Here is a 20,601-nt window from a genome sequence, read left to right as displayed (position 1 = left end):
CTGAACAATGTATTTGCTGAACAATGAAAACAGGCAGACCCTGCCAACAGACAAGCCGGTCATTCTGTGTCTCGTGCTGGCTGTACACATTACACGCTGATCCCTTGTAAAATGGCAGGACTTCATTTCATAATTAGCACAGCCAGAAGGACTATTGCTTTGCAGGAAAGGGACCAAAACAGTGAGCGAACTGAATGCTCAGATGACAACGGAGGGAATGAAACGGAAAGAGACATGATCTGAGGGCAGGAACACCGGTGTTTTACTCCCAGGTCTGCCAGAGGCACTTTCTGTACCCCAAAACAAGCATCCAACTTCAGTGCGTTGCTTTTGCTAGCTATAATATTGGGTTAACAATTATAATAACGGACATGTGTATTTGGAGATTCCTTATATCACCTGCACTAAAACAGTAGTAAAGACAGTACACATAATGCAACTCCTCACTATTCTTATCTCCACAACTGCCAAGGGACTTGTTTTGCTAAGAATACTTTAAATAGACCCATATATAATAGGGAGAAAAACTATCATAAATAACATGTTAATTTAAAAAACGTGTTCACCCTACTATGGTAGAAATCGCGTTTTGGTAATCAGCTAAAACAACTGAGCCATGTATTGCAGCCACATAGCTCAGTCAATCAATTTGAAATCTAACATATTCGAATGGTGCCAAGACGAACAGAACAGAATTAGTCTGACAAGTTAATTTCACATTTGATTTTGTTTCCTGGCCCAAGTCACTCGACACATCAGAGATTAACTTCTCTGGCCCATATCTTTGCCTCCTGACAGGGACAGCCGTAACGATTACCCTTCACTGTAGATCAAAGATGGGTGCCATAGATGTGCTGCAATATTGAGAACAACAGACAGTTTAATTCTGTTTGTGCCACTGACAGTGGAAAAGGATGAGGGCATTCACTAGGAGTCAGGCTCTTGGGTTCTGGGTGGCTGACCACTTACAGAGGTCGTAGGGTCAACCTCAACTTTGCGTAGATAGTAATGGGTGCTCAGGTGCTTAACAGGCATTACCATGCATTTTGTTGCTTTCCAAAAATTTGGCATCCAGCAGGTTCATCTCCTTGTGATTTCCCTTACTGTAACGTTCCACATTCTCCTCCAAGTACCAGGACTGATTTTCATCAAAAACCAGGAACAGCAGAGCAAACTCCCTTTTCACATCCTTCCTGGTCCCATCAGGCTGCAGGGCCCCTCTCCGGCAGATCTTCAGGGGTCCGATCAGCCCACTGTACACATCCTAATCAGAATGAAGGAGAAAAAAAAAAAACCTCTGAGGCAAGGATCTTCTCTGCCTCTCTTTTGTATGCAGTTCTTTGCCTTTCAGCAACCACATTTTCTGTTCCCTGCATGACCCCACTTAAAGCAAACGTGCTGCTGTGTAAGTACTCTCGTTGGTGAAAATTAGCTACCAAAGCACAAGAACAGAGACTATACGTGCTCTTATGAATGCAAATCCAAAAGCCATAAATATGAACGGTATCAAAATATTCTCCACTCTGTGGCTGCAAAAACAGCTGCAACTTGAGATAAAAAGGCAATGATCTCCGGGTTGAATGTGATGGTTTATTACAGGATCCTCCAGGTTGTTTCCCTGTGAAATCAGCGCTGTCACAACTGATCCTAGCAATGCTCAAGTCTTCCTGCTTTATCCATGGGGCCTAATTTTGGACAATTTCTGCCTTTCTAGATTAGCCCTATGGCTCTCTTTAATAGAAACCATGACTTAGTGGGAGATGTTCTCATATTCTGCAAATAACCAAAGGAAGGTCAGTGTCAAGTGTCAAAGGAAGGACAGTGGAATTGTTTTATGAAGGTTTGTGTTAGGAAAAAGCAAGGACAAACATCAGAACACACTTGGAGGATTTATTCTCCCAGGAGAATGCTGGATATGTCACCAGGTGGTTCTTCTGCCTCTCAGCTGGGCCAACCTCTAAGTTGTACCCAGCTCATATTGTTTTCTAGAGGGGGTGAAAAATTACTCTAACTGGGCTTTTCTGGTTCTAACTTCTATTTTACCTTTACTGGGTCCACCATGGAGTAGTAGATCCAAGGAACACAGGCTGAATCATTTGGCCCTGGACCAGATCTCTCAGGAACTTCCCACCGGTATGTCACAATGTCACCTGAGTGACAGAGAAGCACCATTAACATCAGTGTGATACACCCACTCACCAGCTTGCTGAGCATGCAAAGCTTCTTAAAAAAAAAAAAAGAGAGAAGATCCTGTCCCCCAAGTGCAAATTCAATTCTGATTTTGTTGGACATTGCATCTTCCTTCCCCAAACACTGAAAAGCCGGATGGAAGTTCCCCTCTCCCAAGCCAAGCAGAGGGGTCTCAGGATGCACACAGTACCTGGCATCAGCACAACTCTGTCTTATCTACTGCCTTTGAGACTGGACCTGACCAAGGAAATTCCACCTCTCTTCAGTACAGACGGAGCTTGAGAAGATCTTTCCTCTTTTTGAAGTATATTTATGATGTTCATTCAAATTCCTTTTTAAAATTACTACTTTGCAAGTTAGCAATACATTTGAGAAAGACAGATCCCAACTGAAAACCTGTTTCTTGCTTAGACAGCCTGCGTAAATTGAAGGGGACCAAAAAATATACAAATTGGCATCTGGACCATGAAACAAATGGGTGATTTCAGTCAGTGTCCTGGCAAGCAGTTATGCATTTCTTCTATTTCATGCTACTTTCATACTATCACGCACATCACAAAAAGTACAGGTCCCAAAGAACAGAGGCAGGCTTCCGCCATCATGGGCCATCAGCCCAGGGCTACCAGGGACTGACTGAGCTGTGAACCACCATCACCTTTCTCCAGACAAACCACACGTCTGGTAAGGCCGCACACAGAAAAGTTTCAGGAAGAAATTCTTTTCAGGAAGAAATTCTTTATGGTAAGGGTGGTGAGGCACTGGAACAGGTTGCCCAGGGAAGTTGTCAATGCCTGGAAGTGTTCAAGGCCAGGCTGGATGAGGCTTTGAGCAACCTGGTCTGGTGGGAGGTGTCCCTGCCCAGGGCGGGGGGTTGGAACTGGATGATCTTTAAGGTCCCTTCCAACCCAAACCATTCTGTGATTCTGTTATCCTAGTAGTCGGAGCAGGCTATGAACTCCCAGGGCCGCCATTCCCTGGTGATATCACTAGAACTGCAGTGTGAACCTGAAAGACCAGTTATTGTTCAGTTCCAGTTCTCTACCATAAGAAAATAAGTATATCTAAGCCTCCTTAAGGAAACCGGTCCAGCTATAGGCTAAAGTTAGATTCATAAGCCCATACAGGAACACACCTGGAGAGCAGTGACTTACCAGGGTTTGCTACTTGCGGCTGCCCTGTCTCCCTTTCCAGCACCCCGTGTGCATGAACGGAGTAGGGTCGTGTGGCGTTGTTCTTAAACACGATGTTGAGAATATCTCCCACTTCCGCCCACAGAAAAGGACCTTGAGGTAGGAAGAATGTACTCTGAGACTAGCAAAAACTGTCAACGTAGCTCCTGAGGATATTCCCACCCCTCTCTCATCATCATCTCCCCAGAGATATTCCCTTATAATATTTATGATGTTCATTCCCCTGCCTCTTCTCTACCTTATCTCTACCTCCCAAAGAGAGAATTGGGGGTCAGTCCCAGTAAGTCTTAAAAAAAACAGACTGCGAGTTTGAAAGTGAGAGAAATGAAGGTTGTTACGTGTTTTAACTGTGCCCAGTACAACTAAGGCTTGATTTCTGAATACTGCTATGCTAAGTTTCACAATGCCTTGATCATGTCTTGCTGCTGGTTTCAAAAAAATGTGGTAATATTCAGTTTGGCCTGCCAGTGTCACAAATCAGAGCTGCAGCCAACTCTGAATGGCATATACTGCCTCAGCCTTGCTGCTCTGGCACCACTTATAGTCCTGGGTTCATAACACAGAGCTGTGTCTCCACAGACTTCCATCGGTCATTGTAATGCGTTTCCCTACTTCCCAAGGTCTGTCTGCTTTTGCCTCAAAAGCATTTCCCTCACAGCTACAGATTTTCACCTACCTCTTTCAGACTGCTCTCTAGAAGTCAGTCTAGAATATCTGTTCTATAGTCAGAGAAACGCAAGTGAGAAAAATGAGACACAAGTTGACGCAAAGGCAGGCAGGAGAACCCAGTCTTCTCTACTGCAACCTGCATTCAGGACCCTCTTTACTGCTGTCTCCAAAGCTGGCAGACCTGGCTGGGAGACAGTCTGAATTTCTCCTCACTTGCGTACACAGCAGATGCCTAAATATCTAGGAGGCCTTCAGATTACAGTCCTTATCCACCAAAGTTCTAGAGTCCAAGTCCCATCGCTGTATGAGTAAGTGTACCCTCCGCACATATCCTTACCTAATATCCCTAGGTGTTCATCACCATTTATCCTGGCCTTGGGGGTCTGGAAAGTCCCATCGGTGTACTCCCTATAAACAGCTTTCTTGTACCTGGAACCGAGCAGTCCATTCTCGTTGCTCAAAAATACATCGGCGTAGCTGAGAAATGCAGAATGAGTGCTGAGATACCAAAAAGCTCACCGGGAATAAACAGCTAACTTGTGGCAGGGGGTTCAACAGTTGGATGGGTTTCCCAGAGACCTGCTTTGGCTGCAAAGGTGGGTACAGTGACGTGGGGGGCTGCAGCTCCCATCAGCAGCACCACCAGCAGTGGCGTACGCACCCTGTCGCAAGATGGCCAAGATACCCAAGAGGCTTCACCAAGGTCTACTGAGAAACTTTGCCAAAGGCTTCCCCAGAAGAAGGGCTCTACCTCTGTGCAGAATGGCTGTGCCGTTCCCTCTCCCAGCTCCGGTCAGGCGCGTAGTCCCACACCACCTCCTCTGCCACGATGTAGTATGTCCGCACCCCTTTGTACTGCGTGGCAGGAGCAGGATCCCTTTTTCCGCACTTGGAAACGGAGTAGCGTTCCCTCATCCCAGCCTGGTAATGATTGCTCGTCTGGCAGTATATCTCAAAAATCCCTGAGGGAGGCAGCACAAACAAGGAAATCAGCTACTTTTAAAGGTCCCAGGAAACAGCTGCTTCCCATGCAGAGCTTGTGACGTGCTTGACATTGGTATGTGTGTATCTGGGTGTTTGTTTAGGGAGCTTGGTTGCCATAGGCCGAGATTAAAAGAGGTTGTTAGAGAAACCCAGCAGGAATGTCACAACAAAGTCCTACATAAAAATCATCTCAGGAGGCTTTCTTACACAATAACCAGCTTATCAGAAACGAATAAAGCGACATAGCTGTGCTACGACTGCTGAGAGGCTGGTTAAGTAAAAGATCTAGCCTGTGAATGCCAGAGGGGAGGAGACAACTGGCAGCTGAGGCCGTCACATTGTATGAATGAGACACAGTATTGTGTGCCTGTCCCGCAAACGGGGAAGACTGGGGTCTGTCACAAACGTGAAACTCCGCAAGCCATGGACAGGGGAGTTAAGGTCCGGCAACTCTCTGCTATTTTATTCTGACCAACGTGTTTGCATGTTTCTGTGGGTCACAGGCAGCAATGCCCATCGGGGCTGTTACTACAAACATTTAATAGGAAGTGGCAGCCTATAGAGAATCAGTCTGGGACAACACGGGACAAGATCCTGGATCTCTTGTTATTCCCCAGAATCAGATGCAAAGGCAGGAGCTGTGGCCTCAAAAATGGGACCGAACAGGATCTAAAGCACAGCTCCCCCTGGAAGAGTTTACACTGTGCTAAAGAATCAGCCACAGGACAAAATACAACACCAGGAGACTTTTCCCGCTGCTAAGTTAGATGTGCAGGCACTTACCCTCGTTATCGGGTTGCATGAAAGCAGTAGCAAATGTGTGGGGGAACAGATTGGCTGAATCTCTCCGCATCCCGTTTATCTGCACGGTGTTCCCTTGAAACACAGCTCCATGCACATCTGCTTCACTGCCCAAGCCCAGAAGGTGCCAGGACACATTGTCTCCTTCACACACATTCAGCCCAGGCAAGTTACCAAACATAAGTCCATTGATGGCTGCAAAGGAGAAAACAATCAGCTCTCTGCGGGTAGGTACCAGCTAAGAGATTCATTTTGCACATACACTTTGACAGGGCAGGCCTGCCAGCAGAAGTGTGATTTGCTTTAATTCACCTACAAATATGCCCAGGACACACTTCCCAAGAGAGAGCCGTGCTTCTTGTCCCATGTCCCACCCGCTCGCTTGATGTCAGGCCAACACAACACAGCTACTCCAGCCTCCCAGCTCCGTCTTTCGTTGAACACCACCCCCGTGTTTTGCAGGTTCATTGCCGCCGCCTGCGGAACAGCATCAGGCCATACCATGCATCCTGTTGGATTCCTCGAAGCCTTCATCCTTATTCACAGAAGTCTCTTCCGTTCTCAAGTAGTACTTTATGTTTGCATTTAAATACCAGCTGAGGTTCTCATCAAACACGCTGAAGAGAAGGTAAAACTCTTTGTCGATCCCTTTCTAAGATATAACCATAATGATGGCTGTTAATTTTCAAAACGCACCAATTAACTATCCTTACAGTTAAAGCTGTTTTGCCTGACTCATGTTCCCTTTTAACTCAAAAACTTGGCTCACTGAAGGCCAGGGCTCTGTCCCTTTACTCATGTTGAATGTTCCTCTTTTATTCCACGAGAGGCACCACTTGTGTTTTTTCCATGATATTCCACACAAGGGATCAAAATCCAGCCAAGGCTATGAAGTCATTGCCTCCTTCCCCCACCACCCTTACATTCAGGTGTAGGTTTCACCACCTGTCCAAATCAGACCTGAGATCGGAGCCCAGCCCTCGATGGTGATGATGACTATGCTCCACTCCTCCTTTCTCCTACCACAGGCTTGGATTGGGGATTTTTTTTTTTTTTGTTACCCTAAATCCTTGAAAGTGTTCGGTCTCCTAAGAAATGCATTCCCAAGCATGGTGTGCTTCCCCCTTAAAAGGGCATCCCCAGTGTTGTCCAGATTCTCATTTTGCTGTCGGCTTCCTCAGCGGTACCCAAGAAGATGCCCTGCAGAGAGGGCTACACGATTCCCAGTCTGCGGCACAGGGGTGCAGGAAGACCGGCCGTGCACCTCTCCCAATTAAGGATTGATTAAAGGGTTGCCTAAGATTGTGGAGCCAGAATTGCTGCCCCAGGTGATTTTTCCCTGTCCTACCTTTCCAAACAAGTCTGTCTCTGTTTTGTTTACACTCTTTCAACACCTGCAAATGTTTTATCATGATCACAGCTCCTTCATGATCCTCTGCTCAGAAGATTCACATTTCCACCCTGTGTAAACAGACCGACCTCTCCTCCACTCCCAATTTAGCCACATCTTGCCACCACGGAAAGCAGAGAGAAAGCAAACCCCTCTAGGGAGGCTCTCGTGGCAGCTGTTTTCAGGCTTGTCAGCCCGTGCCTGATCTGCACCGCAAGGTAGGCAAGGATGGCAGTAGGCTGTTTTTCTCACAATAAGGCTCTGCTAACCTGTCTTGCATTTCCCCAATACATTAATTTACTGCCGTGACTAGACTCTCCCCGAGTGAAATTCCAAGAGGAAGTTCTGGTCGCCCTTCAGATTTCACTTCTCTTTCATCAAAAGCATAAAGACTGACACGGATTTTCACAGGCTTTTTTGTAGCCAGCTCTGCTTGAAAATTAACTGATCTTGCAGAAGAAATGAAGGTCACCCAAACCTCAAAGCATTGTATCACTCAAGCAAACCACCTATAAGTGAAAATGTCTTTTCAATGTTTCCGAGACTGCAATGAATATTCCACGTGCCTCTGAAAGCAGCCTGCTACGCAAGTCTCAGGACAAACCTATCGAGTCACGTCCAAGGTACAGCTGTTCAGACAAGTGTATCTGAATGTTAAAGCAGTGCCCAGAAGCCATTTCAAGGACAGCCCTTGGGAACCCCGAACACTAGTAATTCCTATGTGGGACCCACACACCAGCTGTCCCGATGTCAGCCTGCCTCATGGCTTTGATTCAATTCTCCTGAACTCGCACTGTTGTGCGACTACATTTATTTTCATAGAATGGTTCAAGCTGGAAGGGACCTTAAAAATCATCTAGTTCCAAACTCCTGCCATGGGCAGGGACACCTCCCACCAGACCAGGTTGCTCCAAGCCCCGTCCAGCCTGGCCTTGAACACCTCCAGGGAAGGGGCATCCAAATCCCAATTGAAAAAAATCCAATTTTTTTCATTATGTTCCTTAATGTTTTGCTGATGCTTCCTTTCTCTACAAAGAAACAATCTGGTAAGCACGTGGTAGGAAATCCCCTTTTACCTGTTTGTTGTTGTCATCCAAAGTGCCCGGCTTGCAGATGACCAGAGGTCCGACTAATCCCGAACTAGGGTCTTTGACGGGATTCGCAGCCGAGCTGTACATCCAGGTCAAGCAGGGAGGGTCGCTGGACGTGGGGCCGACGTGCTTCGGCACGGTCCAGCGGTACGTAAAGTTGTGCAGTGGCGCAACAGAAACCCCGTTCTGGAACAGACCTTTAAAACAGAGATTGGCACGGTTATTCCCAAGGTCCCTGTACAAGCTCGGTTACATCTTCTCACCAGCTACATTCACACTGGGCTTCACTGCATTCATATCACTAATACACAGCACCTCTGAGGTGTCATGCGGGTGTATTTACAAGGAACACAAGGAGCTGCTCTCAGTACCGTTAAATTCTCCTAAAATCCCACTGGTGCCATGGCAGAGATGGACACAGTGATGGGAAATAAAGCAGAGATAATTGAAAGCATGTGGTTATCTAGGCTGGAGCGTACTAGGAACACTCCTCTGCTCACGGTGTCTCAAACAGCTAGAAGCGGTCTGAGCTTTGGTTTACAATTTTCATCTGAAAAACAGCCCCTGTGGAACTGTACATCCTCTGGTACCCTCCCTGGGCACCAGTTCAGTGGAAAGTCTTTAAGTGAGGCCTCAGACAAGCTTGGAGGACCAGGCTGGCTTCCACCCAGTAGGACATTCAGTCTTTCCTGGCTGCAGAAACTCCTCAGCACAGAGGAGGTATGGGCTGTGGAGTTCCACCACCAGCATTAGCACCAAATCACTCGAGAAAAGGGAGCCACAAACCATCATGGTACCGCATCCCTTCCCACTCCTTCCCATAGGACACTCCGTGAGGCTGGATGCTGAAAGGCCAGGAGGCTTTGTTAATGAATGTCACCAGGATGGTGTCTCCAACTTCAGCTTTGATCACTGGACCTACACAAATAGCAGAGAGAATGTCAGCAATGGAGCAATTCCCCAGGTGACCAAGCAAACCAAAGAAGCCAGGGCCACCTTTCACCCAGGCTGAAGGGAGCAAAAGATGAAGAAGGGTGGATGACCCAACATGTCAGCACCACCTAAGGCCATTTGGCCCTGAAAGCAGGAGCAGGGGGCTGACAAGAACTATCTGAAAGAATTTTGGGTCTGCAGAGAAGAGGTTTCAGGCCTTCACAGACAGAGTAACAAAATGGCCAAATGTGCTGAAATGCCCTCAGGAAAGGCCCACGTCTCTTGCTCATCTACATATGGCCCCCTCTGCCTTCTAAGATGGGTGCCTTGGGCCTGAGGCCTGGTGTGTAGAGAAGTGCAAGGTGCACTCTCTCTGTGAGCCACAGCCCCAGCCAGATAGACCGAAACCATGAGTCCTTAATATGGCTATCGGCTCCCACCAGCCTGCAGACCCCTGGGTCCACAGACCACTCCTGCCAGCCACAGGAGGGCACGAGGAAAACCAGGCTCCTGCCCAGCAGAGACCCAGCCTCGATGTGCTCATCTCCATGTGCCTCCACATGCTCGGGTCCCCCAGCAGATACCACTTGTTTATCTGATCAGGAATTTTCATCAATTAATCCTTCAGTGGTTTTAGTTTACCAGTAGAGAATACCTGTAATATCTTTCTACAGAGTCATATATATCCGAGTTTTCCCTCAGTCACTTGTCTTTCTACAGCAATGTGGCTGTTGCTGGTCATGCCAACCCTTTTTTCCCACCCCTGGTTTCCAAGGTCTAGCAAGACACTGTCAGCTCCTGACAGTTACGCTGCATCCCTCCCGTGTGTAACTGCACTATTTCACTTCTATTCAGCTGCTCTTTTGCCTCTCTTCACTAGTCTCTCCACTCCCAGATCTGTATTTCACTCCACGTGCTCTTTCCTTCTCTGGCCCCTGCTGGGATTGCCATCGCTGACTTCTGGTGTCATTAGTTCGTTAGTCACTGCTGATGCAGTAAATTGGACCACACCTATGTGCTTCTACCGTGTACTCTCAGCCTTCATTTGCCCCCGCAGACTCCTTATTTTCTTCTCTCGTGTTTCTTCGCCACCCTCACTGTTACTTGGCTGTAACAGAGAGAGCACCCACTTGAGAAAGGAAGCTTTCTGGGAGAAAGCAGGGTTTGTAGCACGCCTTGAAGATGCTCAGTCAAAAACACAACCAGGGGCTATTTCCATGACCTGTTTAGCTCTAGTTACAGATACTATACCGTGACCCTCGGCCCTTACTACTAACCTCTGAGGCCTGCCCTGGCAGGAAAGTGATTCTGGCTATTCTACCATTCCACATCCTCAGTCTGTCCCCCTCGCTCTTGGATGTAACCGCTGTGAAACACCTCCTCTGTGCCGCTCCCAGCGCCACGAAACGAGAGGATGGTTACAGCCGGCTGGTACCCCCGACACCGGCATCATTCTCACCGGCACCGAAAGAGGATTTGTCTTGCTGGATGATTCCTACCGAGTATCCCAAGGTGTTCCTCTTCTTCTGATCGCGGCTTTTCCTCACGGAAGCTCTCATCAGTATATTCCACATACTTTGCCTTCCAATAGACTCCCCCAATTCGGTAGGGGCTACGCTTGAAAAACTGCTCAGCAGGGCTAAATGCAAAAAGCAAATATCAGGTCATTTCTATAAAAAAAAAAAAATCAGTCCTGCTGTTCTCCTGCTCCCTCCCACATCCCTCCGGCAATGCCGGCAGCATCTCCAAATCCAGCAGCCTTTCAGACAAGGACAGCATCTCTGGTTTGGAACAAGCACAGCTTGTCTCTGTGAAGCTTTTTTGTCCTACAGACTCGTGTAGGTTCAGGGAGCACGTCCAGCCACGCAGCCCCCTCCCAGCTGAAACAGCCAGGTTCGATGGCGCAGGTCTGAACAGCATCTCTATAAAGACGTGCAAGGGGGCAGTGAACAAAACTGCAGTGCAGTAAATGGAAAGGCAGTGCTAAAACACCGAGTTCTTCAGAAGCCAGGGGACAACTGCAATCTGAACTGATAAAAAAAAAAACCCAAGCACCAAACAACCACGCAACAGCTGTAAAGAGATTTATTTCCGCTGCCACCACCCTCTCCAAACACACAGACACACGTAACACGCCTTGCAGGAGAGGCAGCTTAGTTACAAGGCCAGCTCACAGGTCTAAGGAGATTTCAGTTCTAAGGTCTGTAAGAGAGTTGCTGCGTGGCTTTGGGTAAATCATTAACGGCCCCACATTTCTACTTCTCCATCTGAAAAGGGGCAAATCCTTTCCAACAGCTTCCCCGGGAAGGGAGTAGAGGGGGAGGAATGTCTTTGTTTCGGTTAGCTAAAGTCTGAACGGGAAACCACTCACCCACTGCTATCACAACGGCCTGACATATGGGATGGAAGACTGTCATCGAGGTCACCACATTTGATTTCCTAGAAATTACTCGCTGCAGCAAGGCTACGCTGAAGCACAGCTGCCGGCTAGCTCTGCCACCCTGTGTCTGCTGAAAGATGGGCTTTCTTAACAGTTCATCAAATACACAGGTCTGCTCCTAGGTCAGGCACAGCAAGCAGAAATGAAGCCTAGAGACAAGTGTGGCAGCTCTACGTGAGCTGGGCCTCCTGGAGTCCGTGGGTAAGGCTATGAGCCTAGTATTGCTCTCGGTACGGTCTGGCTACAGCAGCCTGCATTTCCAGATGGAACGATCTGCCTTTCCAGGAATGAATTGCGGGCACGTATTTTGATAAGAAAGAAAATCCACGCTTTCCTTAGCAGCCTGCGCAACACAGACCAGAGCCCCCCAAACACTGCCCCAGCCCGTCAGCCTCTTGCTTACCCGCCTGCCTCAGCCAGCTGTCTCCCACTGCTTTGGTCAAGCCCTGAAGGTCCGTAGTCCCACTGCACTTCCTTTGCAGCTATGTAGTATTTCCGAACTCTCCCTTCCAGGGTGGGTGCCGGAGCTTGCCGAGAACAGGGCCGGACTTCGTAGAGCGCCCCCATCCCAGCTGTCCAAGACATGGTGGAGGACACACATGCTTAACCCCTCTCAGCCAGTTTGACCAGGTAACGAACGCAGTCCCACCTTCCTACCACAAACCAGCCATTCCTCCTCTATTGTCCCAAAAGGTACATGGCTGGGAGAAGGTGATCAGGTGGTTCCCACAGCAAGGAGTCTTTTGTGTTAGTGAACAGAGCTTCTTACCTTAGATATTGGATGGTATGGATGCATGGACAGAAAGCAAATAGAGCCTTCTGCTATCCTCGGACATACCATGCAAGTGCCTCTTATAAGGACTAGAGCTCTTAAGGCACTGCCCCATCTTAGCTTTCAGCTGTACCAAACTAATTGTCTTCACCACTGACCAGCGTGAACATCAAACAGTGGTCTAAGTCATCCCCAGTAAGTCTGGCCCGCACATTAATAATTAATCCACCCCAATTTATACAAGACAAGGAATCACTCCACTCATCTCGGGACATTTTTAGTGGGAATGGTGCCCAAGGTACTGTCCCCTACCACACTGTACACGACGGGACCGCATTGGGAGAAAAAAGGGAGGCCACAGAGTGCAGGACATAGTCCAAACTCTGCCTTACCTTGTATGTGATCATTGATCTGACAGCTCAGTAGCCATCTCCCAGGGTTACTGGGGATCATGTCTGCTGTAACAAAAGTGGCTGGGAAGAGGCTGGCCACATCTGTCCTATGGCCTCGAATATTGAGCGTTTCTCCGTGGAAGTAGGCTGTATGAACATCAATTTCATTGCCCATCCCAAAGAGGTGCCATGAAACGTAATCCCCAGCACACATCGTCATCTCAGGGAGGTTCCCAAACACATAACCATTAATAGCTGCAAAACCAAGCAAGTCAAAAATCAGAGATTAGAACAAGGGCCTTCAGAGTTCTGCCAGCAGGTCCCAGTACAGACATCTTTGGAGGATGGGCCTAACCAGAACTCATCCTCCTCTTCTTGCTCTGGAAAGCCCAGCTCCACAAGTGATTCCTAACGTGCAGTATATTCAAAATCTCCAAACAACTAACAGAGGGCTCACTCAAGCCAGAGATTAAATCAAAATAACACTTCAAGATAGCAGAGCACTGATAACCCTGGAGTGCCTGGGCAAAGTCTGTGGCTTCATAAAGGTGACACTGACCGTGCATTTTGTTGCTCTCCTGAAATTCCTCATCTTCTTTGTCTACGGAGCCTGGATCTGTGCAGAACGACGCTATGTTCTCATCCAGGTACCAGCTTAGGTTCTCATCCACCACACTGAACATCAGAAAGAAATCAATGTCCACATCCTGGCGTCTCTGAGAATTGCCAGTCAGTATTCCTAGGGTGAAAGAAAAGATGAGTGAAGACCCACCCAGGCAGAAAAGCAGACAGCAATCAAGGGATTAACACACCAATAGAAGAGTAACTCTTATCACACAAATTAGAAACAGATGCTTCCCGCACCATCCTAGCACAGCTCATTGCAGAGTTCTAGGAAGCTCAGTCTTTTCTAACACATCCCTGCTAACACGTTTCTCACTCCCAAACAGCTCTGCCACAGCATGGCCGAACTGTAACACCTTTGGTGTTCTTACTCCTGCTGAAATCGAGCAGTCCTCATCTTTTTAAATACACAAGCTAGGTCTCAGACAAGATTCCTGCTTCTAACATGGATTCAAACAGCTTGCTCAGATCAAGAGGCCTAGAAGCTCACCTGCCCAGCCACTAAGTGATAAAGACAATGTACTGACCAGAACCAATCTAGAACACAGGCACTGTCTTCTCCAGTCATGCTGCATTTTCCCATGAAGCTGCAAGTCACCACAAAATCTTCACAGTATGAAAAAGGTAAAAAAAACCCTTGGATTTTTTACCTTTTTTGCATGTAAGTAATGGCCCAATTAATCCAGATGCAATATCCTTCGGTGCATCAATATGAGAGTGGTAGATCCAGGTCAAGCAGTTTGGGTCATCAGCCGTTGGGCTGTGATCTTCAGGGACAGTCCAAGTATAGGTGTAATTCCCTCCTGGGGAAACAGCATCATCCTTCTTCTGATCCTGGGGGGACATATCGGGATACAGGGATCCTAGAACAATTGAGCAATCACAACATCTATTCAAGAAGAGCAGAGATGTCCACACATGTAACCTTATCCTGAGCCGCTCTCACTCAGTAGAGCTGCACGTATATACTTGGGTAGCAGATTTCAAAGCAAGACTCGCCATCCCAAGGCTGAAATAGTGTTTAATCATCGTTCTCTCAAAGAGAAACTGAGGCACAGAGCCATTGTAAGGCAACTTGCCCAGTAAACGGGTCAGCCCAAAGTCAGAAAGATGATTCCCATTCTGACTATTGCTACTTTGCCTTCAACTCTGCTACATGCCACATTCAGCCTCTCTACGATCTCTAGGGTTGCTTCAAATAGCAATTCTTTGGTCTCACGCTTTGCCATTCTTGTGAACTCCCTGAAGCTCATGTCTCTTGTACTGTGGCACTTCAAATAATTAATATAGCTCTTTTCTTTCTGCACCACTCTCCCACTAGCAAGCTTTTGGAGGTTCTTCTAAAATCAAGAAGTCTGGGCTGTATACTGTAATGCCCAGGTCAGGAAACGACTCCCAGATCCCTAAACCTGCTAACCCAACATCAGGTGACTTCACTAATCACCTAAGTGCAGTTGATTTCCAGCAAAATAGCTTTGGGCTAACCAAGTCTGTGGCTTTACAGACATCTCTCAGTACACCCTCCCAAATTCCCAGTGAGAAAAGTCTGCCTCCTTTATGGCAGTGGCTCATTTACCTTCAGAGTCCTTTTCGTAGAAAACTCCATGAGGGTGGATTGTATACGGCCGACTAGCAAAGTTTTTTAGGTGTACTTTAATGGTATCCCCCACTTCTGCTCGGATGATGGGCCCAAGGAACCCCAGCCAGCCAGGTTTGGGAACCTCAGTGGTGTACGTGGAGTCCGTGTATTGCTTATAGACAGATTTCTTGTACATGCTTCCCACCCTGTCTTTGCCGGGCTGGAGAAATGCTGAGGCCTTGCTGTTAAATTCAGAAAAGGGAAAGGCACCATCAGACACGCATGATATCAAACAGCTGGTCCATAACACAGGAGAGTGACAACCATACACAGCTTTCCCAGGTAAGCCCAAAAGCTTTGGCATTACAGAGGACCGCCTGTGCTCTACCCTGGCATGCCCCAAACCCTCCGTGAACTTCCTCCTCCCACCCCCGACTGCTGCGACAGGGGGAGCACAGCCTGCTTGAGAAACAGGCAGCACTGGCCGTTACGTGTGAAACGCAACAGGGGACATCAGCACAGGAACAGCTTGGTGAGCCTGGGACCACAGCCACAAGTACAGCCAGGTGCCTGCTGCCATGTATGGCCACGGCCTCCTCCCCAGTGCTTCACGAACAGACACAGAGTGCACCCCTGAACTGCGCAGTGCAAATGAGGAACAGGAAGGACGGTGCTTCTCGGACAACCACATGGAGGTGACACATGGAAGACCAAAACCCTTCTCAAACCCTGCTTCAGCCTTCGTTGGCCTTTTAGAAACTCACTTCGATGTCTTTGTGCCATTTGCAGCTAAATCACAAGGGGAAGCGGTGGGGGCAGAAATAACTCTTGAGCTCTCTCACCAAAATTTACAGTCTAAAAGATGATTTTCTACTAAACAGATTCTGAATTACTCACAGAATGGCAGACAAGTCAGGTAGGTACATACCCAGGTACATACAGAATCAGCTTCCAGAGTTAAAACCTCACACAGGTACTAAAGTTCAACTCAGGATTATATTTGCAATGAGTGTATGGCTAATTGTTAGTAGATAAGAGATGAATCATGGCCCAGGTGTTAGTGGGACCGGCCTAAACGAGAGCTGAGGTTACTGCCCCTGCTTTCCCCTTAGTATCAATTACCCTGCGGTAATATAAATAGCTCTGAAATACAGGCAAACTCTAATGTGTATCTCCAGAAGACGAACACTTGAGACCAAAACTTTAAGCATTGCCCTTGTCATCCAATATAGTGAAAGGGCTGGGCTCCAGCTATACAATCGAGAGCTCATCCCCTTGAAGTCATCCCTGCAGCCACTATTAGCAAATAGTTTACAGGTAATTCATACTTCATTTTGTAGATATGCCTCTTTCCCCCCCAACATAGTCCATTTCTTCCCAACAAAAAAAAATATTCTTCAAGCATTTTACTACCTCTGTCATTCATATCAATATCACATCCTTTTCTTACTACCAGCAATTTGATTTCTACAGTGAGTGCAGAAACAAGTCCCATTTGGTAATTGTTTGCAGCAACAGAACAGTTTTTAAGTTGCTTTTAAGTTTAATGGCCTTGAATTGCATTTCCTTCTCTTCATGTATTATGAGAGAAAGCAAACAAAAGCTATTGCATTCGTTATCACTGCAGGAGTCAGCGATAATATCCTTATTCATCCTGAATTTTAGGGGGTTCCCTTTTCTGTGAACTAATTTTAGTCTATTCAGCACCTCCAGAGAACAGAGACTTTTCCAGGCTAAACTGACAGACCTTGATGTTCTCCTGTGAACCCCTCCTATTCCTGCTGTGCTGTTTCTGAAAGATATGTATAAACCCAAGCGTTATTCATTATGGAGGGGTAAATGACTGAGAGTAGATCAAAAAATACAAGTTATTTGCCCTAGAAAATGCAGGGAAAGCCACGAATGCCTTTAAAAAGCTGTGGAAAGTTACGTCAAAAAAAAACAAACAAAACAACCCACCAAACAAAAACAAAAACACCGAAGAAAAAGATTTGGTGTTCTGAAAACTAAAACTAAAACCTGTTTTTGTAGTGACTCAAAGTAATTATTGCAGTTCCCAGATTTACTTTTGCAACAAAAACAAAATCATTTTTCAAACAACCCCTAAAGTTTCGTGCGGGGAGATCCATTCAGTGTAAGGCTTGAAATTCCATTTAAAGGAAAACAAGCCGGCTCCATGAAGTCATTTACATCAAGGTGAAAAGTCATCATGCCTCAGGATACACAAGCTGATCACCAGCTGGAACTAAGGAAAATGAAACCCCAGGGCAGAATATTGCACAATCTGTCTATTAAAGAGTGTTTGGACTTCCCTGTAGCGTGGGGGCCCCAGTCACTGGATGCTCCATTAAACTGACCATTCTTTTTCCCCCATTCATACAGTTTCTCTGTTCCTACGATAAAATAAGTTAACCATTACGCTCATAAAGATCAGACATCTACCAGATCCTGTCTCTTGCTTGCTTAGATGCCTCAGTATACTTGCGTGAAATTACTTGTAAAATTACTATTTTAAGTCAGCACCGGACTAAATTCTTATAAAACTAAACATACGGGTTATGTGCAATGCTTTGGTTAGCGAGGACGTTCTTTCCTGTTGGAGCGTAGTTCCAGTTCACCTCGCGGATCCCCAGGTAATAGACGCGGGTGACACCTCCAGCAAACGTGGGTGACAGCACATGGATGGAAAGCAGCAACAACCAAAACAATCCCATCATAGCCTGAAGTGAAGGCTCTTTTGGAGGTTACACCTATTTGGGAGGAAAAAAAAAAAAGGACCATAATGAATCGGAAGTAGAAGGTGACCGCATGATTTGAAGGTACTGGATGTTCTCAGAGGGTATGAAGAAACCAGGTAGAAGTCCTGTTGGGATTATTATTCAAACACCCATGGGTTCTGAGACAGGAAATCACTCCTATAATAAAATTAACACACACGGCGGATGGAGATTATGTCTCACTAATCAGTCCCCAACACCAAATGTGCTTCTCTCATGACAGTTTGATTAACCTTTTTTTTTTTTTTGCCTGTAGTGTTCTTCCAAATGCTTTGTTCCATAGTGCTGAGAAAATACTGCTAATTCGGTAAGGTTTCACACCGTACGACATGAGGTGAAGAGATTCGCAGCAAGCGTTATATTAGCAGCAAAGGCACCCGCGAATCCATATGCTGTGTAACCATCTTCAGGCAGCGGGGTCCCGAGCAGAAAGTGTAATTTCAAGCGACTGTTTTTTCCCCACCACCTCTGATGTCCCAAATCATCTTACAAGATGACATACAAAGACCGGGGAAATAATCCTGAGCAAGTATCTTTATATTTTAAACCGTTGCCAAGATCTGTCTATTCTACTAAGCCAGCTGAGGAAGTATGATTTAGTCACTGTGAAGTAATTTTAAATTTTAACTTCTTTAAAGATTGCTCTTAAAGAGTGGTTCGCTGTAACCCAGGGCGTGCACCTCAAATGGGTTGCACGAGGCTTTCTGCTTAGTTTAGTTCCATTAAGTATTTTCCCCATGATTTAGGACACGAAGTAAGGAGCTTACTTATAGCACTTCCAATCGACAGCAAGCTCGGTGTGAATAATGCTCTGAAGAGAGATCCCGGACAAGTTGCAGAAACTGTCTGCAATCACCAGAACACAATTTTGCAAATACAAGTTCAAAACACTACCTGTGCGAAGGAGAAACTGATGCAATACAGGACAGCAGAATTATACCAAAGGATAAGAAAACAGCTTAGGGTTAAAATGCGTGACAAACTAAATAAAAACCCACATGAAAATGCTTAGGAAAGATCTCATCCAGTGATATAATTAACAAAGCGAGATGTAACCAATAATCAAACTGTCATCTGAAATAGATGTTCGGCTCTTGAGACACAACAGCAGGAAAAGTTCAGAGAAAAAAGGAAAACAACAGAATTAGAAAGATGTGACCCAGCAAGAAAGCTTAAAGAAGTCAGTTTTCTTTAACTTCAAAACTGAGGGGATGGTGACATAACACCATGTCAAACACAGAAATATTTTTTTATCTTGTCATTATTTATTCTTTTCTGTCTTTGGTAATAGAAACATGAATAGATCAGGTTTATTTGCAGCAAAGCTGGATATTCTGTAAGCTTTCAGCTAGCGCAGCGTCACACTGGAACAGCTTTCCCAGAGAAGCTGCGAAATCTGATACCCAATATACGGGATTCAACCCCAGCACACAGCAACGGACTAGGTACCTCTTCATAGCACCTCCGAGCCTGTACTTCTGATTTCCAAACGTGCTGTACTATTCTCAGAAGCTAGTGATAATCGAGTATTACTGATTCCTAACAGTCATTAAATTGAGAAGTTGAGAGAAAGCAACTCTCAACTTGGGAAAAAAAAAAAAAACAACTTTCTTTCCCTCCTTTCTCAAAAGGAGGTTGCAGGGATCTTTCTAAATCCAAGATATTTTTGATCCGTCAACGCGGTATAGCTCTGCTCCAGCAGCAAGCCCTTCAGAAGGTCCTGGTCACATACCTGACGAAACTCGGCTACAGAACAGCCCCTTCCCCGTGGCGCTGGCGGCGGAGGGATGATGCTCAATCCAGCTGCTACACACTATCCCATCAACTTCACCGACCTTATTCCCTGCTACAGCTGCTCCAGTAAAACACCTGCGCTGGCCCACTCACTGGGCCAATAAAGAGGTTTCCAAGCAGGGAATTCAGAAAGCTGTACCCGGGCTGCTTCACACACACACGCCGTAACAGCAAAAGGCAGTGGGGACAGCAATGGGGAACAACAAAGCCGGCGGAGCCAGTGCTCAGCCCCAAACCTCTCCTCCTGGCAGCACACGCCCAGCTGGGAAGGGCAAGGGGATGCTTTTGACTCAGCTGAAGAAGTGGCCTTCTTGTCATCGTGGGTCAAAGTACGTAGGAGCAGCTTTCCGGGGAAAGCATGCCCAGTGTGTACGGTGACCGTCCTCGAGGGCTGGGAGCAGCTGAGCCCGGGCAGTCGGAGTGGGCTAATCTTTATGTCCTCTCACGCTAATGGTTTTTGCAAGCGATATCAAATCCTCGGAAAGGGCAGAGCTTAGACTTTATACCAAGGATGAACAACGACTCTTAAAGCTGGTTGTGAAAACTGCCTACTGGGACAAATCCCCGCTGCGTTAGCCCACTATTTCTGTGGGGCAGAGTCCCTGCTTACCAAAGCTCCGCACTGCGGCATCAGGATCCTTACCAGAGACACCAGATTCAACCAGAAGTCACGGCAATCTCAATGCCTCGTGAATGTGCTCTGGCACTGAAAAAAACCTCAAGGACAGAGTCTTTGGGACAGCCTTACTGGGGCTGAGGACCTCAGGCTGGAGTTTGAACGTGACATTGCACATACCTCTGTGGCAATTTTCAGAAATAACAAAGCAGCAGCACTTAATGAAGCTTCGGGAGGCCGGACTGAGTCTGGTCTCATGTAATTAATCTCACCACTTAGTTACCATACTAGTGCAAGGTGAAGGAAATGGACAACCATAAGTTCTTTTCAAAAAAGTTATTTTTTCTTTGAAATACATG

General features: G+C 46.7%; 1 protein-coding gene across 3 annotated transcripts in view; it reads right to left on the bottom strand.

Moving 5' to 3' along the window:
• The window catches only part of HEPH (hephaestin), a 31,746-nt gene that overhangs the window by 10,472 nt on the left and 673 nt on the right, over nucleotides 1-20,601 (bottom strand). For 2 of the 3 annotated variants that reach the window (XM_074600652.1, XM_074600653.1), the window contains 16 exons: nucleotides 17,609-17,805; nucleotides 15,053-15,297; nucleotides 14,127-14,339; nucleotides 13,412-13,591; nucleotides 12,853-13,107; nucleotides 12,092-12,260; nucleotides 10,748-10,887; nucleotides 9,102-9,233; nucleotides 8,301-8,512; nucleotides 6,336-6,486; nucleotides 5,817-6,029; nucleotides 4,801-5,011; nucleotides 4,387-4,526; nucleotides 3,342-3,473; nucleotides 2,044-2,150; nucleotides 1,039-1,264 (listed from right to left, as the gene is read on the bottom strand). In XM_074600652.1, the coding sequence (XP_074456753.1) occupies nucleotides 1,039-1,264; nucleotides 2,044-2,150; nucleotides 3,342-3,473; nucleotides 4,387-4,526; nucleotides 4,801-5,011; nucleotides 5,817-6,029; nucleotides 6,336-6,486; nucleotides 8,301-8,512; nucleotides 9,102-9,233; nucleotides 10,748-10,887; nucleotides 12,092-12,260; nucleotides 12,853-13,107; nucleotides 13,412-13,591; nucleotides 14,127-14,339; nucleotides 15,053-15,297; nucleotides 17,609-17,772 (2,890 nt within the window). In that variant the 5' untranslated portion in view covers nucleotides 17,773-17,805. Of the gene's footprint in view, nucleotides 1-1,038; nucleotides 1,265-2,043; nucleotides 2,151-3,341; nucleotides 3,474-4,386; nucleotides 4,527-4,800; nucleotides 5,012-5,816; nucleotides 6,030-6,335; nucleotides 6,487-8,300; nucleotides 8,513-9,101; nucleotides 9,234-10,747; nucleotides 10,888-12,091; nucleotides 12,261-12,852; nucleotides 13,108-13,411; nucleotides 13,592-14,126; nucleotides 14,340-15,052; nucleotides 15,298-17,608; nucleotides 17,806-20,601 lie in introns of those variants that run through there. The other variant, XM_074600654.1, reaches the window with a different exon arrangement.

This window comes from Larus michahellis, chromosome 9 (genome assembly GCF_964199755.1).
Source record: "Larus michahellis chromosome 9, bLarMic1.1, whole genome shotgun sequence".
Lineage (NCBI taxonomy): Eukaryota > Metazoa > Chordata > Aves > Charadriiformes > Laridae > Larus > Larus michahellis.
The sequence above is the reverse complement of the archived record's forward strand: the minus strand, read 5'-3'. Positions and strand labels throughout refer to the sequence as shown.